The 18869-nt window shown below is 36.8% G+C and overlaps 1 protein-coding gene across 2 annotated transcripts in view; it reads right to left on the minus strand.

Moving 5' to 3' along the window:
* Positions 1–7126: 7126 nt before the first annotated feature.
* The window catches only part of PPP4R3A (protein phosphatase 4 regulatory subunit 3A), a 33952-nt gene continuing 22209 nt past the window's right edge, over positions 7127–18869 (minus strand). For both annotated transcript variants that reach the window (XM_052659512.1, XM_052659511.1), the window contains exons 8-15: positions 17442–17573; positions 17238–17340; positions 15645–15803; positions 11467–11636; positions 10465–10607; positions 9633–9823; positions 8988–9214; positions 7127–7851 (exon numbers count right to left, since the gene is read on the minus strand). In XM_052659512.1, coding sequence (XP_052515472.1) covers positions 7741–7851; positions 8988–9214; positions 9633–9823; positions 10465–10607; positions 11467–11636; positions 15645–15803; positions 17238–17340; positions 17442–17573 — 1236 coding nt within the window. In that variant the 3' untranslated portion in view covers positions 7127–7740. The remainder of the gene's footprint in view (positions 7852–8987; positions 9215–9632; positions 9824–10464; positions 10608–11466; positions 11637–15644; positions 15804–17237; positions 17341–17441; positions 17574–18869) is intronic.

Here is an 18869-nt window from a genome sequence, read left to right on the forward strand (position 1 = left end):
CAGCATCAGTCCTTCCAATGAACATTCAGGACTGATTTCCTTTAGGATGGACTGGTTGGATCTCCTTGCAGTCCAAGGGACTCTCAAGAGTCTTCTCCAACACCACAGTTCAAAGGCATCAATTCTGCAGCATTCAGCTTTCTTCACAGTCCAACTGTTACATCCATACATGACCACTGGAAAAACCATAGCCTTGACTAGACGGACCTTTGTTGGCAAAGTAATGTCTCTGCTTTTTAGTATGCTGTCTAGGTTGGTCATAGCTTTTCTTCCAAGGAGCAAGCATCTTTTAATTTCATGGCTGCAGTCACCATCTGCAGTGATTTTGGAGCCCAAGAAAATAAAATCTGTCACTGTTTCCCCATCTATTTGCCATGATGTGATGGGACCGGATGCCATGATCTTCGTTTTCTGAATGTTGAGCTTTAAGCCAACTTTTTCACTCTCCTCTTTCACTTTCATCAAGAGGCTCTTTAGTTCTTCTTCACTTTCTGCCCTAAGTGTGGTATCATCTGCATAGCTGAGGTTATTGATATTTCTCCCAGCAATCTTGTTTCCAGCTTGTTCTTTATCCACCCCAGCATTTCTCATGATGTACTCTGCATAGAAGTTAAATAAGCTGGGTGACAATATAAAGCCTCTATGTACTCCTTTCCTGATTTGGAACCAGGCTGTTGTTCCATGTCGTTTTAACTGCTGCTTCTTGACCTGCATACAGATTTCTCAAGAGGCAGGTCAGGTGGTCTGGTATTCCCATCTCTTTAAGAATTTTCCAGTTTGTTGTGATCCACACAGTCAAAGGCTTTGGCATAGTCAATAAAGCAGATGTTTTTGTAGAACTCTGTTGCTTTTTTGATGATCCAATGGATGTTGGTAATTATTCCTTTATAATCCTTTTCATTCCTATAACAATGTCCCGACCAAATATCTTGCATTTCTGATTTTTGTAATGTGAATCCTCTGTCAAGCGTGTGTGTGTTTTTTCCTCCACTGTAGTCAAGTTTGCCACTTCCAGTAGTGGAGCTGCTTGGTTTCACAGCTGTTCTGCATCGGTAGAACCTCCTAGGTGGTTCAGCTGAGGGAGCAGAGAAAAGTGGGCATGGGAGCGACCCCAGGCCCAAATGTCAGACTCTCACTTTTTAATGCAAAGATTCCTGAATGAACTCTTCTCAATTTGTTATATGCCTTTGGCTAATTTCCAGAGTGCTGAAATAGTTGGTTTTGACAATTTTTAAATTGTCAGTTTTTAAATACTTTAAAATTTTTAGATATTCAGTTTTTAAATTAGTTTTCATGGGGGAGATTTGCCAAGTTCATCATGTTGCCAGTGCTGAATGTATATTTTTACCCAATATTTTGGGTATTGACAAGCCCCGCCACTGTATAGACTGAATTGACTCATGAAAATGGATAGTTTTAAGTTTTAAAGACAAAAATCATCATAGCCATTTCCCTCCACTGTGGACTATATTAATATATTACATAGCTACCATCTAGTGAATACTGGGATAATTGCTTTATCTACACACACACACACACACACACACACACATTCTACAGTCCTCACACTTGTAATGTTACTCACATCACATATGGGGAAACCAAGCCTTGAGGAACTTGTCTAAGGTACTCAGTAGCGGAGAAAGAATTCACGCAGGCCATTCTGACTGGGCTGTTGCTATTATACCTGTTTCTGCAGTTGTTCACCACTTCCTCCAAGGAAATGTGTTCTTGGCATCAATTTGATTCAGTCAGTTCAGTCGCTCAGTTGTGTCTGACTCCTTGCGACCGCATGGGCCAGCACGCCAGGCTTTCCTGTTCCCGGAGCTTGCTCAAACTCATGTCCATCGAGTTGGTGATGTCATCCAACTATCTCATCCTCTGTCGTCCCCTTCTCCTCCTGCCTTCAAATGTTCCCTGCATCATGGTCTTTTCTAGTGAGTCAGTTCTTCACATCAGGTGGCGAGAGTATTGGAGCTTCAGCTTCAGCATCAGTCCTTCCAATGAGTATTCAGGACTGATTTCCTTTAGGATGGACTGGTTGGATCTCCTTGCAGTCCAAGGGACTCTGAAGAGTCTTCTCCAACACCACAGTTCAAAGGCATCAATTCTTCGGCACTCAGCTTTCTTCACAGTCCAACTCTCACATCCATACATGACCACTGGAAAAACCATAGTCTTGACTAGATGGACCTTTGTCGGCAAAGTAATGTCTCTGCTTTTTAGTATGCTGTCTAGGTTGGTCATAGCTTTTCTTCCAAGGAGCAAGCGTCTTTTAATTTCATGTCTGCAATCACCATCTGCAGTGATTTCGGAGCCCCCCAAAATAAAGTCTGTTACTGTTTCCCCATTTATTTGCCATGAAGTGATGGGACTGGATGCCATGATGTTCACTTTTTGAATGTTGCGTTTTAAGCCAACTTTTTCACTTTCATCAGGAGGTTCTTTAGTTCCTCTTCACTTTCTGCCCTAAGGGTGGTGTCATCTGCATATCTGAGGTTATTGATATTTCTCCTGGCAATCTTGATTCCAGCTTGTGCTGCATCCAGCCTGGCATTTCGTATGATGTACTCCGCATGTAAGTTAAAGAAACAGAGTTACAGTATACAGCGCTGACGCACTCCTTTCCTGATTTGGAAGCAGTCTGTTTCGTGTCTGGTTCTGTTTCTTCTTGACCTGCAGACAGATTTCTCAGAAGGCAAGTCAGGTGGTCTGGTATTCCCATCTCTTTAAGAATTTTCCAGTTTGTTGTGATCCACACAGTCAGAGGCTTTGGCATAGTCAGTGAAGCCTATGTTTTTCTGGAATTATCTTGCTTTTTCTATAATCCAGTGGATGTTATGTCCAGCGCCAATTTGCTCTCTGGTTCTTCTGTCTTTTCTAAATCTAGCTTGTACATCTCGAAGTTCTCAGTTCGTGTACTGTTTAAGCCTTGGAGAATTTTGAGCATTACTTTGGTAGCGTGTGAGATGAGTGCAATTGTGTGGTAGTTTGAACATTCTAGTCAACTTGATTAGTCAACATGTGTGGAGCACATACTGTTTTTTGAGTCTCATTCAACCTCGTTTGTTCTGTCCCCAGCCTCCCCCAGCGCATTCTAGTCTTCCAATGTAGGTCCATAAAGAACTTCAATTGGGAGGGCTTAGGATGAAAGGTTTTCACTAATAATTCAAATCACATTCAGACCCTTTTGAAAGCTGCTTGAGTATTCTAAAAGCCACTTTTTTTTCTGGGCTCTTAGTTTTGATGGGGCACCTACTTCCCACAATATGAGCCAAAAAAGAACCATCTAGAAGGTTCTTTTATTTCATTATTTACTCTTCTTCCAGAATAGTATTTTATAGAATGCTGTACTACAATTTGAATGATCATTCTTCAGGCTCTTTATCAGAAACGTTATTCTTTCAGAAATGAAATACATCCGTTTTATCATCCTTGTAAAGGGCTCATTGAGTCGACACAGAAAATCTACTTACCCAACCAATCTACCTACATATCTGATCATATAAATCTGGTCTTCCTTCTGGGAACTCACACCCAAGAAACAGACCAAGATACAAACGTTTAAGTACATTAGATAAATAAACAAGCAGACCAATAGACGTGAAATTTACAGCCTTTGGCTAAGTCTAGCTATAAAAGGCAGGGGTCTGTATGTACATCTAAAGAACTATGACCAACACATCAGGAAGAGAATTCGAGGTGCTGGAGTTCAGGATGAACAGACCTGAAGTACAATTTTAATAGTTGTTAAAATGACTCGATAGGCTAATTGCATGAACCTAAAATACTCCCTTTGTGACTAATCTAAGGCTTACAGGCATGAAGGACAGGACAAAGGTCTTGATCCCTCTCCCTTTATATCCTCAAAGAGAATTTTATGGTTAAGAATGAGTCAAACTTGACTGTGTAGGGGTGTCTGCTAAGACTTTCCCAGTCTGTATATTGTATGTACATTACTCAGCCTTTCCTTCATTTATCCAGTAAACTATTTGGAGATTCATCTGTAGGCTCTGTATCATGTTAGACACTAAGTTGAAAAAGGTACAATTCTTCCTTCAAGGTCAGAGTCCCTAAGTGTCAGGGGAACAGTTCCAAATGATGAATGAGTTCATCAGCGGGCAAGGCAAGAGCATTCAGAGGCACATGATACGCACACACTGCCATATTTAAAATACATAATCAATCAGTAGTCACTAAGGACCCAGCTTACAGCACATGGAACTCTTGCTAAATGTTACCTGGCAGCCTGGTTTGGAAGGTGGTTTGAGGAAATACATGTATGGCTGAGCTCCTTCACTGTTCACCTCAAACTATCACAACATTGTTAATCAGCTATACCCCAATACAAAATAAAAAGTTCAAAAGAAAAAAAAAAGGCACATGACAGGCAGTCTTTTAGGGCACAGAACAAATGGATAGGGACATAAAAGTAACGTGGCTTGATGGAAATTGGGAAGATGAGTCCCTAATGAGTCGCAGCGGTGGTCAAGTAGGGAGCTATCAAACAGCAGAAAGGTCAGTAATGTTACAGCACATGACGTTAGAGCAGCCAAGAGTAAGGTGTCAAGAAGACAATGGATAGTAGCCAATGCTGCCTAGGTGTCAAGTAATATAAACTGGATAGGGTCCACTGACTTTGTGATAGGATGTGACCTACACCACGGTGGGAACATAAAGAAATTAAGCCCATTTAGCATCATGTTGAAGGAATCACTCCGCCATTAACGATCTTAACCTATGAGAGCAAAAAGGTCAAGGAAAGTTATGTCTCCAACAAGAGTTATTTTAAGGACCAAGACATCTGACTCCAGCAGTTAGGACATTTGTCTATTTGAAGAGAGTCTCTAGTTTCCTTTCAAAAGAGCCAAGATAAATCATTAAGGCCAAAGGGAAAAATCCAACTAATCTAGCATTGAGTACCCCAGTATACTGATGACTGCCACATTTCCTCATGTGTCAATGTTCCATATAATGGTAGACAATACTCCATCCCATAGACGTTTTTATAATCCTCTTGCTCGAAATTTTACGGCAGTTAATACAACCTCGTATATAAGAATTTTGAAGGTCTTAAATTTTCCCCCAGAGGAATTTTTGATATGGTAAAAACTAGAGGTTGGTAACTTAAGTTCTCCTCTTAAAAGAAACCTTCCAGTGTAAACTCCTTGCTATTCTAATCTGGCAAGCTTTGCAAAGGCCAATGCTTAAATTAAGAATTAAAAGAGACACATTCCTCCCTGCTCCATGCCTTCCCTTCATTCCCAAAACTGACTTGCACATTGGCCTTCCAAAGAAAATGACATGCAGAATCTGAGTACAATCAGGCAGAGAAAACCCATCAGGCTTCAGTCTATCAAAAAAATGCTGAGTAACATTTCTTGACAAGATGGATGTCAAGGTGTTTTCTCTAACAATTATGTATTTTTTTTTCTCACAAATTGCTAGGTAATCACTGAGAGGTGAAATGTGTTTTTCCTTTTATAAAATGAGGAAAAGAACAAACAGGTATCATTAAAATATGTGAATACTTACATTATACTGACATTGGTTATCAAGATAGTATTTACACTCAAAAGCATGGATTTTTGAGTCAGATGTAACTGTGTCAATTCAAGTGTTTTTCTAGTAATTTATTGCTAATAGTCTTCCTCCATGAAACTTTTTTCTCCTATTATAGCAACTTGTATAAAGTTTCTGCTTTAGTAACCAACCTGTGCATCATTGAAAGGGCATCTCTTAAATGTTGAAGGTCAATAGCTAATACCTATTTTTTTTGTTTGTTTTTTTAATATATTGGACCACAATTCATGAAAATAAGGGGTGGTTCTTCCCATTACCCAAGAACTCCCAGAATACCTATACAAGTGTTGCATGAGTCAGTTAGAAAGGTCAGTTTAAACTGTATGTTTACGGAACAGACATTTCACATGGACTTTCTAGGTAATAAAGGAAGACATAATATAATTAAGTTAGATCCTATTAAGTTTTTGTTCTCTTTATTTACAACATAAATTAAAATTATTAATTGCCAGAACTTGTGACCCAGAAGTATCTCTATACTGTAGTGAAATACACTTAACTCTTATAGTTAATAATGCACCCAGTTTCACTAAAAAAAAAAAAAAATTAGTCAACAGTAAGACTCTCTCATGACTGTAGCAAGTTGCTGATTTCTGGTTTTCTATTCGCCTCTTCCATGGAGCCTTGTTTTTGGCACCACAATGTACTGAGTGCTGGCAAAGGAGCTAAGGTAGAAGCACACAGTGCTCGCTAGATTATCCAGTTAAAGTATGCGATACTTAAAATAGTATCCTTTTCCTAGATATGAATTTTTATTCACATTTGCAAATACATTCTTCCGTAAGTTCTAAAATCTTCACTTTAAAAAAGTGAAGGTATGTGGAACTGAGATATTTATGTTTCCTTAAAATTTTAGCACACCTAAGACAATAAAAAGAACCTATTTAAAAAATACTGTTAATAAAGTGGTATCTGATGGTCCTCTGGCCAGGTATTTATTTAGGAACCATCAATTACAACTCCAACTGGTATTCCAAAGGGAGCGGTTAAAAAAAAGAAAGAAAAATACAACTAATACAATTTCTCTTACTCTTCACTTTTATTATTCAAAAGTCAGTATGTTATTCTTAAATCATTCATCCTCAATTTTGATTTAATGTACCATCATTTTTTCCCAAGATATGAAATTTCAGAATCTCTTTGGAATACTAATTTCACGTTTCTAGGTTTAACAAAACTGTTGAAATTTTAAATGCCATTCTGTTTCCCTGAATTCTCAAGACAATTGCTGATGTAAATTTTAATATAAAATATTTAGTCACAAAATAGTATTGCTTTTTGTATGCACATAGTTGTAAGATTACTTTGCTTTTGTCAATAAAAACTATACCATCTTTCATAAAACTCTAAACAAATTAAAAAATGTAGAACAAAAATTACACATGGTAAAACAGGTACCAGCACAACGTTAGGTTATATTACATCAAAAAAAATTTTAATGGTCCCAAATATATATACTCAACAACTAAGCATACACTCAGAGAAGAAAAAAAAAATCAAAAACAAAATGAAACAAAAAAATTATGACACAAATGACCACATCTAGAATTCCACTCAATCTTTAATCAAGTAGGGACAAATCCCCACTTAAAAAAAAATCTGCAGTTTGAAGGGCAAAGGGAACAGATAAAAAAGAGGAAACTTTATATTCGCCCCTCCCCCAAAGAAGTTTTCCAAACCTGTTGTAACTTGACTAAAATGTTCAGAATGTATGATTTTAAAGGCAGGTCTCTTTATACAAAGAAACTGCTGGCATTCTTAACTGGTGAAGAATTACGGCAGAAAAGCCTATTCTTCTGAGTCTCAAACATGGTCCGAGAAAGCATATTCTGATTGTAGCAACTGACCAGTCAAACCAGAGTTCCACTTACAAAACCCCCTGCCCTGTTGGCTTTTTGTTTCCATTTCCTTCCCTGAGAAAAGGGCAATGTGTGGTCCAAGCTGGAGAGCTCAAAGGCGTAAGTCTTTCCCCTAAATGTGTAATATCCCCTCCTCCTGCTCCACTGAATTGGCACTTGATGAGCAGAAGTCAAGTGTGCGAGCTGATCGGTGTGTCAGTCATTCACAAGAAACCACTGCTTTGTTGGAGATGTTGTAGTGGGGAGGGGTAGAGAACCAGTTTTCTCGACAGGTGCTGATCACAGGCAGTCGCCACTATTATGACTCAAACTTTGCTTTCTTTGACAATGGCAGAGTGTCTTCCTTGTCGTCATCCTCATCATCATCTTCATCATCGTCAGGATAATCTACCAGACCCACGAGGCCTCCCTGTTCAGAAATAAGGATTATTTCAAGAAAAGACTACATTTTTTAATACTCGTGTTTTAAGTCTGAGCAAAGGACACCCCCCCACCCCAATATACAAATTGGTTATTTCTGGGAGGTGAGACTGTATGGGGCTGAAATTTATTACGTATTTCCCAAGTTTTCCATGATAAATTTTTAGCATATTGACGGAACTTCCCTGGTGGCTCAGATGGTAAAGAAATCTGCCTGCGATACAGGAGACCTAGGCGGGATCCCTAGGTTGGAAAGATCCCCTGGAGAGGGGAATGGCAACCCACTCCAGTGTTCTTGCATGGAGAATCCCATGGACAGCGGAACCTGGCAGGCTATATAGTCCATGGGTTACAAAGAGTCAGACACGACTGATAAACTTAACACTTTCACATGATCCTTGGAAATCACTCGGGAGATAAATACTAAAATTTAAGTTTTAGTTTTAAGACTTAATGCATTAAAATTTTTAAACAGTCTCAACAGTATCAAAATTAAAACCACAGAAAATAAACAGACCACTAGAAATAAGGGCAGACAGGCTCTCAGAGGCTAGGAAAGTGATTCTGCCCTGTTCCTTCCTCATTTCATCCAGGCCCTGCTCCTTCACCAGAAACCACCATGGCTCACATCAGACCTGATGTAGATCAATGAATTCCAAATGCCACTGTGTTACTTAGTCCAGGGAAACATAAGGTGGCCAAAAATATTTTTTTTATTCAGAGATTATGTTTGTCCCATATTTTAGTGGTAAAATTTTGATCCTTCCTAAATGAAATGTGATAGTAGACAGTTAATTCTTTTTTATAAACCTTGCGTCCAGATATTTAAATTATCTTCTCCGCACGAAGTCTTTACCTGGGTATTAATTGGGAAAATTGAAAATAAACTTTAAAATTTCTGTAAATGTTTTGATATATGCAAGTATGAGCCTAAGGTTCTAAAATGCAAACAGCCAAAATAAGAATATATTCAAACTTCTATATAGGTCATAAACACTTTCAGAAATCTCTCAGCTGCCGGTGGGAGAATTATTCTCTATCACAAATGTTAAAATCAGTTCCAAAAGACAGTAACTGAAAGGAGTCCTAGTCATGACAACTAGTGTTGAGAGAGCTGGAACATACCTTGGTAGTAATAGCTGCCGTCTGAGATGTACTTTTAGGGATGGATCCAGGAGAGCCTGGAGACCCTGGGGATCCAGGTGATCCTGGAGAACCAGGCAGATTTGTTGCAGGTGACTGGCTGGAGAGGGTAGTCTTTGTTCCACTAGAAAGGGAAAGCTTGAAACTTGGGCTCTGCCGACCAGAAAGATTCGTTTTCAGAAGCACCTCCTTTTCCTCACTTTCTTTTACTAAAAATGAGAATATTGTCAATAGTTGTCACCCGTACTCGTCTTTTAAAATACCTCCAAGTGAGGTGGCACTAAAACACAGTAATTAACTAGCTTACTCCTTCGCAAGAGCAACACTGAAGTTCAGTTTATGAACAAAGCTTAGAAACAAAGCTTAGCAAAATACTAAGCATCCTTATCCAGGAAAGGAAGGAGAAACCTTCATTGTTCTACCCTTCCTGAAATATCTTATGCAAGTCAGATGAAGGAAATTTAGTCTATACCTTCACAACAGAGCTATTTAATCCACAGTCTATAAAAGCAAGAGTCTTTTAAAATCTGCTGTGACACAAAGTAGATACTAATCACTGTCAAGAAAAAAAGGATAAACCTAGAGTGAGAAAGCCTTCATTTTTCTCCGCCCATCTTTTCAACATACATTTCTTCCTCTCCATGAATTTACTTATTGGATCCATAATGTCGTCATCGTTCTTAGTTTTGTCAGATGGAGACACTACAGCTTCTCCATCCTCCATGTCATCCTCATCTGTGTTGAACCACATCTCCTCTTCATCTTCTAGAGTTCTAGCATCTCTTCGATATCGATGATTCCTCAAAATGGAACGCATACTGTGAGCAAAGAGAAGAAAACAGAATGAACAGACTCATAAATGACTTTTTTAGTCTTCAGATATTGTCCCAAATTACAGTCTTAATGGATTAATGGAATATTATAGATTCACAGACATACAGGCCGTGGGAAAAAAAACAAAAAAGAACAGATTTTACCCAGCACAGAAAAAACAGTACACTCTACCATATCTAGTGTTAATTAGTGGAATCAAAACCCCTATTATCAAAATTGTACTGTTACAGATCAGTTATTACACTAAGTCTTAATTTATGGATTTAAAAATATATCACAAGTATGTGAATTCAGGTAGTTTGGAAAAAGATACACAACTTCATTAAAATAATTTGTAACATTAAAGAAAAACTAATAATCTGATTTCACTTTGGACACAAAAAACAGCCTTACTGTCATATCAGTGTTTTGCTTTGCTTTTTTTCTTTTGCACTAACTGGATATATATGCCTGAGAGAGGTCTATAGGTCATATTGCTATCCACCTAACATTACCAGGAAAACATTTACATTGATCATTAGAGAAAAATACAACTTCCATTTATTTCCCCCTCCCTTGCCAAGCTAAATAATAAAAAAGAGCTGCCACCATAAACCTGAATAGGTTCAAATATGTGGTAATCTACCTGTCAAGTTTGGGATTATCTTGCCTTTCTCTTTGTTGTTCAAATCTCAGTTTCAATCCTTTAAATGTTTGTACATAATCTACATCTTCCAGTGCTTTCCAGTAATTTTCAACTACATGAGCAGTTAATGATTTTATATCTTCCTAAAAAAAGAATTATAATACAAAATGATAGGGAAAATGTTATTTTAGCAAAATATGAGGCTTAACTGCAGTGAACTCATAAACTCTCCCAGAATAGTAATTTCATAAAATTGTTATCCAATCTTAGGGACAAATGAAAATGGGCATAACATACTGGCTACTTCCATATCCCCCAACTTTTGGTGCACCTCAGAATTATCCATGGCTCTTTCCAAAGTAAATGCCCAGGTTCCACTCTAGATGATTCTCATTCAGTTAAGTCTGGGCTGAGCAAATATATTTTAAAATCACACTACAAAACAGTGCTAGAGATGGATGGCGGTGATGACTGCAAAACAATGGGAATGCACTTAACGCCACTGAACTGCACCCTTTAAAAATGGTTAAAAGGGCCAATTCTGTTATGTATATTTTACCATAATGTTTTAAAAAAGCATGCCACAGATAATTGAGACACACACCAGTGTCTGAGAACTGCAAACATACTATATCATAAAAGAATCAAGTTTTTGCTCTTAAGAAACGTGGAGGAACGTCGAGAAAAAGCCAGAAAACCTCAACGTTAAATAAATAAAAACATATCCAAATACTATGTCAACTATAATTTCACTTTCTTAAAATGACCAATATGACACTATTATATCAGTTTTCAAACTATTCTACAAAGGATTCATAGCTGCTGAGAGATTATTTCATTTTTTTCTTAGTCGGAATTGAATCTCTCATAAGCTTTTGGTAACATTGGTTTCCTTTCAGAAATTCTCTCCAAATATACTCTCGAAAAAGCCAAAATACCAATAATGCTTATTAGATTTTCTCAAACAAAATAAAAATTCTAACTAAAAAGCATAGAACCTACCACTCTAATAAATTCAAACATTTCTATTATAGCAGAGTTCATCAGATTGTAGCGGGATCCATTGTTGAGAAATGCTTTGACTACTGGTTCAAATAAAAAACTTTTCATTATGTAGCGGTTGTAAAACTCATCTTTTAATCCAATGATCTTTCTCTTAAAACGAAGAGCACCTGAAACACAGAGGTATTGTTGTTCAAATCACATACCGTATTTTAGAATTACAAAAATAAAACCAAAACTATTTAATAAACATAGTTCTTCGTGCAGTAATAAGTTACTGCTTCCAGAAGTATGAACCTAAAAGATTACAAAAGGGTTATCAGAAAAATGTATTCTAAAAGTAGTGTATGTCATCATAGAACGCAAGTCTTAGCCAGAAAAATTCTGGAATTAAGTTACTAATAACACCAAGATGTATTTTATATCTGAAGAAATAAGACTGGGCTAATAAATGAATCAACCTATCATACTACTGCAGATGAGAAAATTCCAAATGTAACCTTTTGTATATACAAAATGTAACCTTTTGAACAACAGAAGAAATATTAGGGCAATCCACTCTATAATTTGATCTTATTTTTGGACACTCTTATTATTTTGTATCAGGGTTAATGGGTTTACATTGGTTTGTATTTCGATGTGTTTGCAGAAATGCCATAAACCCACAGAAATCTGCAGGACCCCAAATTTGCCTTCCCATAGATTAGGAATCAATTTAGAGGATGCTTTTAAAATGTGGTCCTCTATGCTTGCTGCAGCGAGTATGCTTTTTTTCCCTAGTTTTCCTTTTTACAATTAATTAGGCTTTAACTTACAGATTAAAAGGTATATTTACATCTTGAAGTATGGGGAGTTACTTAAGTCACCATTCATCAAGATCCAAATATACTCAGACAGCTAGACTTCAACAAAGCCCTCTTCACCTAAACGTAATTATCAGTAAGTTAATGCCCCAGTTATTGTAAACAGTTCAAAAAAGCATACTCACTTCATGCAGTCACATCGTCTTCGGTTGGCAAGATTAAATATTGTGTTTGTATTTTGGTTTCTTTGGAGATCATGGAAGTGGCTCGTTAAATTGCCAATTTGTTATTAATCAAGTCCTTCATGAGCAGGTAGCCAGGCAACCATGCTGACACGGTTTCTGGGTAGGAAGGCAGAGGAGTAAAGCAGCTCAATTTTTCTTTAGTTGGCAGAAAAGAGGTCCACAAGTGAATGCCCAATTAGGTACAGTTGAGTATAAACTGCCTTAACAGTCCAGCTTATTTAAGAGTGTCTCTTACTAAAGAGACACACTGGGCAGGGAGTTCAAAATAGTTTAAAAGTATTTTTAAACTACTGAATATTTTCAAATACAAAAGCATGGTGAAATAAAACATTTTAAACAATAAGCGTCATCTTTCTTTGTGACAATAAGTCAAAGCCTAACAATGAGTTTTGAGAGCCTTTATTTTTTTTTTTCTTTAAATGGTGCCTGACAGAGGAACTTAGGCAGTTCCATTTGTCAGAATAAAAATCAGAACTCATGCTAATAGGCCAAATTTTAAGCTTTTAGTAAATAAGGCAAGTGCTATTATCTTAAAAATTGTTACTCCAACTTTGCAGGCTTTTTGGAGACTTGTGTCCTACCATAACACACACTAGCCAAACCCCGTGGTCTGCATGCATCTCCTGGGTAAGTGAAAAGAACTCCCTTTCTAGAATTCACTAAGATAGAGTATGCAGATGGCGCCACTGCCATCTCCTCAACAGCAGTTTTGTTCAGAAACTGCTAAGGTGGATAGAATGTGATTCTAATGGGCTTTTTTGTTTTGCTCCTCATTGCCCTTATGTATTTATATTAAGAATTGTGTTATTTCCACCCATACCTCTCCCCAAAAAGAAACTTGTATGAAAAATATCCAAACACTATTCTTGTTCTTGAATAAAAACTTACTTTTAAAAATTAACCAGTGAGTTCTATGAAGTCAAGCTGCTCAAAGGAGAGTAGAGAAAGCTTTTGGGATAAGTCAAATTAGCACAACTGTAGGATTTTCAATGCAAAAGTGCCACTCTGCTTCCACTCACATCTCTAACCTTCATTAGCATGCCAGGGATCTCTTAACGCTGTTAATCATCTCTGAAATAATAAATCTTACCTTATACAACATGAGATCTTATATATAAGTTTGAAACTTTTTGCCTCACATGTAACTAATGATACTGACTAAATCATCTACCACGAAATTTTTCTTTACTTCATTCTTCATATAGATTTTCATATTAAGAGTAAGGTTTAATCAATGATAGCCTAACTTAGTTTGGAAAATATTAATAAAACAAAACTTAGATTTTTGCAAGCATGCTTAGTTTCCTAAAATACAGACTCATTTTCTCTTCATAGTTCTCATCAAACTGTGAGACATTTTCTTTGCAGTACTCTAAGCAAATAGCAAGACGAAAGAAAAGGCCTCTCCTTCTCTGCCACTCCTCCACTAGGCTCACGTGTCCCACCTATACCAAACCACTTAACACACCACACTTAACATCTGTTCATCGGAATTATGTATTCAACCAGGAATGTCACCCTCTCTCATGATCAAGACACAACTTATCTTACTCATTTTTGCAAGATTTCCCTCATCTGCCTCATTCAGGTAGAATAAGTCATCTTAACTATACATCCAAAGACACCCTGATAGAATGCTGCTGTTGCTTTGGTTTTAACTCCTCCTAATGAACTCTGAGCCACTTGACAGCTGAGTCTAGGTCTTAATCATCTTTATCCCAATATCAGGTATGTACCATACTCCCTCAAATCTAAGATGCCATTGATTACAGAAAACCTTTTCTACTATTAAGAAAACAAAACAAAAAAACTACCAATCGTAACGTCATTAATTTTAAGACTCAACTTGATATGAGTATCAATACATATCTTAGAATCAATAAAATGTGGTAATAGGCGTTAAATTTACTGAAACAAAACTAATCAATTTATTCATTTATTTAGTTTTTCCATTCTGTCCCATCTGCTCAAACTCCCTTTCCCACACTCAAATAAGACCTTCCAGACGTGAAAGAAAAATTCAAAGAGCGTTTGTTACTAACTCCCTCTCAACTTGCTTTGGGACTCTCCCTCTTCCTGTCGTAGGTCTGTAAGGAAACTGGGCCTGAGTTTGAAAGCCCTTCTTTATACGCGCCGCGTGTGTTCTCAGTGCACACTGCAGCATGCACACCAGATAATTCAGCTCTAACAACTGTCACCCCGATAGGCTTCCTTCTAAGAAAAATTCATTAAGCTTTCTATTTTTAATACTGTTTTAAAGATAAAATGTTCACATGGTAAGTTAACATTAGGAATATCCTTATAACATGTTTTTAAATTTAAGGATATTTTCAAAATTTATAATTCAGAAACATGTATCACTTCAGTAAACTAGGGTCTTATGAATACAGTTAAAGTCAATTTTTGAAAAACGTATAACTAAAACAGCCTTGTTAGAAGAACTTGTTGCTCTAAGAGTTGACAAACCTTTCTCATAAAGGTCTACAGAATACATATTCTAGGCTTTGTGGGCACAAATGGTCTCTGTAGCTTTTTTTATTATTTCAACAATGCTTTAAAAACATAAAACTATTTTTCAGCTTCAAGTTGTGCAAAAACAGACCACGGACTGGATTTGGCCACAGCTGTGGTTTGTTACCCCTGCTCTAAAATATCTGAGGTAACACAATGGGGGAAAACATTTGTGGAATTAATGAATGGACCATCTGTAGACATTTGTGCTAGGCAGTCTGTAACTTAGGAAAAAAACGCATTTTGGAAACTTAGTACTATTAGCTATGTTTTCCAAATTATGAATATATTCTTCATGACAGTGTGAGATTCTAGTCTCACAAGAGTGTCTAATTTGTGACTATCATGCCATATATACTAAGTAAAAAATAAATAAGGTAATAAAATGATTTAAGGTGTCATTTTAATAATGTAATACTTTAAAATATATCTTTATTGTATACTGAGAAAGAATTAGGAAAATCACTGCTCAAAATGTGGCAAAAGTACATTGTCAGTATAGTTTAGTATTAGAACCTAGGTTTCCTGAAATCAGTGATCTTTTCTTCTCAGGCAGCAAGACTGAAAGATAACACAATAATACAGAGACAATAAGTAATCCAGCAGAAGCAACACTTACACAATGCCAAGAAAGCATGCTTCGAGGCCATAAGAACCAGCACTCTCCGGAGGATGTCCTTGTTAATAATGTAGTTCTTTATGTGGTAGGTATGGTGCTCCACACAAAATGTTAACAATTCCAATACCAATGCCAACAACTGGGCAGTCTGAAAATCATCTGAACAAAACACAATTATACTTAATGGCTTATATTCATTTCCCCCCCAAATTTCAATCAAATAAAATCCTTTCCATTAACCCAAATATGTTCAAATTAAGGAAAAGGAAACTAACATTTACTGAATGCCTACCATGTGCTAAGAACTGTGCTTCCCATTTTTCACATCTAATTTAAACAACTCTGAAGAATTAAGCGTCATAAGACCCAGGTGTGAAATGTTAAGGCAACTGAGACACAAATTTATTAGATCTGCTTTATTCCGAAGCGTGAGAATGCTCTACCATGTCTTACCATGTCCCTCAGCGGATGCAGGTATCACAGGAGGTCCTACCAGACATCACCCAGCTTTAATGAACTGCTCTCTCTGCTCCTTTGTGTGCTTGATTTGTGCCTCCTTTCACTCCATATTACTGAGTTCACACTGCATTATAATCTAATCACTGGTTTATCTTCCTCACCAGGCAGCAAGCCTCCAAAAGTATTTCACACATTTTTTAAAAATTTCCTTCACATAACCCCTAAAGATTAGCACAGTGCCTTTCCCACAGAGGGCTAACAATAAATGTTTGATGAACTAAACACGTAGGTTTGGAAGGAAGCCTCAAGATTTACCTACTATATATTGTGTTCCTAAGACTTATTTCCAGAGTCATAAAAAAGGGTAAATTAACATGTTTTTATGTGGTATTATGAATTATCAATATAACATATTTAACTTATATGACAAAATTACTTATTGTCAAAGCTTCAATAAGGAATTTCTCAATGCAGACCCTAAAACTACTGTTATTTTCTAAATCTCACACACAGACACATACAAGCTAAAGGAATAAAATGGAGAAATAAATAATCCTAACTTGGAATAATCCTCAATGCCAAAAAAAAAGTTTAATACTGAGGACAAGCTTTGCTCTAGCTACACATGTGAAGTACAAATAACTTAAAATCAATCCTCTAATAATTACTTCCATTTGTTTCATATATGTAAATACAAACTAAACACAAATATTGCTTTAACAAAAAAATTGTTTTAAAACTGAGAGCAACAAATTATCTCTGGTATTTCCTTTCAGAGTTCTACCACCTCTGATTATAGCACTTAAAAAAAAAGAAATTTAGCTTGACATTACCTCTTTTGAAAATGTATTAGTAGACCTCCTGGTGGCTCAGATGGTAAACAATCTGCCTGCAGTGCAGCAGACCTGGGTTTGTTCCCTGGGTTGGGAAGATCCCCTGGAGAGGGGAATGGCTACCCCACTCCAGTATTCTTGCCTGGAGAATTCCATGAACAGAGGAACCTGGCAGGCTACATACAGTCCATGGGGTCGCAAAGAGTTGGAAACGAATGAGCGACTAATACACATTAACACCAACTTTTTGGGTTTCAGAATTCAAAACAAAGAACTTAACTACCGACCTATATTATCTTACCTTTGCTAGGTTTGTCTTCAGTTGTATTTGCCAGTAAGGGAGCAGTAAGGACATGCATACAGTGCTTGTAGAAGAAACCCAGAAATTCAGTCTTTTCTGTTTTCTAAGGAATCAAAAACACTTTCGTGAACTTTAACTGCACTGGTTCCTACCAGCAATAAAAATTATACTAGCATGAAAAAGAGAAAAATGCCCGTGGCTTACATTGGCAGTAGCCAACATGTTTTCCGGATCAACTAATGTTCGAAGCAGGCCCATAAGCTGGACTGCTCCTCCAAGTTCAGGGTCTGTATCACAAATCATATGTTCTATGATGAGGTTGATGAGCAAAATATCCTGTTGAGAAAAATGCACATAATAAGGATCACTGATTATAGGAGAGAATGGAAAAGAGCACATACTATGACACATGCTACTGTATCACGCCTGGATCTTGTTAACTGCAAACCAAACACTAGACTAGAATAGGATAGTGAGCAGGTTCCCTAAGTGTGGTATAGGCACATTACACAAACAGTACCAAAATGAAAAGAAAGTTCCTTTTTCTATTATCTTTTAAATCCCCTTGATTAAAAGAATGTTTAGCTAGAATCTGTAATATTGTTCTTTCACTGCTATAGATTCCTTCTATTTATGGCAAATAGTAACTGTATCTATTCTCCATTTATGGAAATGATGTAAAGTTTCCATTTAAAACAAATTTAAGGAAAAAATAGCTGATACCTAAATGTCTAAAACTGGAGGAAATAAGACTGTGTTATTTAGAGGGCACACAGGAGAACAAATACAGATATTCCAAATGACGTAGAAAATTGACTGTTAGTTTTCCTGATCCTCTACTATGATTGGTTTTTGTGGCTCAGGGAGTAAATAAAAACTGAGGGATTCAGTGAGGAAATCTCTGCTCATGCCTATATATGCAGTAGCAGGACAGACAAGGAGAAAATGCAGACAGTCTATGAAAATGATGATCAAGACTGGGAATCAAGAAGATTACAGCACATGAATAAAGCACATTGATGTGTGTTCAACTAGTGGCTTACAGGGCTAACAACAATAGTCCTTAAAAAAAAAAACAACCTATATGTTTATTTAGGTTTTCAAGATAGGACTATTTTATAAAAGCAAAATATAATATTCAACAGTTCAATCTGGCACTTCCTGCACCTACATTATAATTTTCTTTTAAAATTATTAAATATACAAGTTTCTAGGCATTCCACTTCATTCTGACATCACAACACATTAAGATCTTTTTAAAAAGTAAAAAGTATTTTCTATTTTGTAAAAATACAATAGGGTATAATTCTGCATACATATTTCTTCTAAGAGGTATCTTTTTTACCTCATCCCTTAAGAAGGAATTCAGGGCAGGATATTATTTTTAAGTAACAAAGTACTTTCCAGATTTTATAGGGGAAGGAGGAAATAAAAACTCAGGATCATTGGTTTAATTATCTGAAAACAGAGCGCACACACTTAGTGCTTCCAGATACACCATGTACCACAGACTCTGGAAGCACCTTTCACATCACCAGGATACACTCTCACTGACTCTGAAACTGACGGGTGTTACAGGGGATGGAGGTGGGATGTGTGTGCATTCCTCCTCATTCTTGTTGATTTTGAGAC

This window comes from Budorcas taxicolor, chromosome 21, assembly GCF_023091745.1.
Source record: "Budorcas taxicolor isolate Tak-1 chromosome 21, Takin1.1, whole genome shotgun sequence".
NCBI classification, from domain to species: domain Eukaryota; kingdom Metazoa; phylum Chordata; class Mammalia; order Artiodactyla; family Bovidae; genus Budorcas; species Budorcas taxicolor.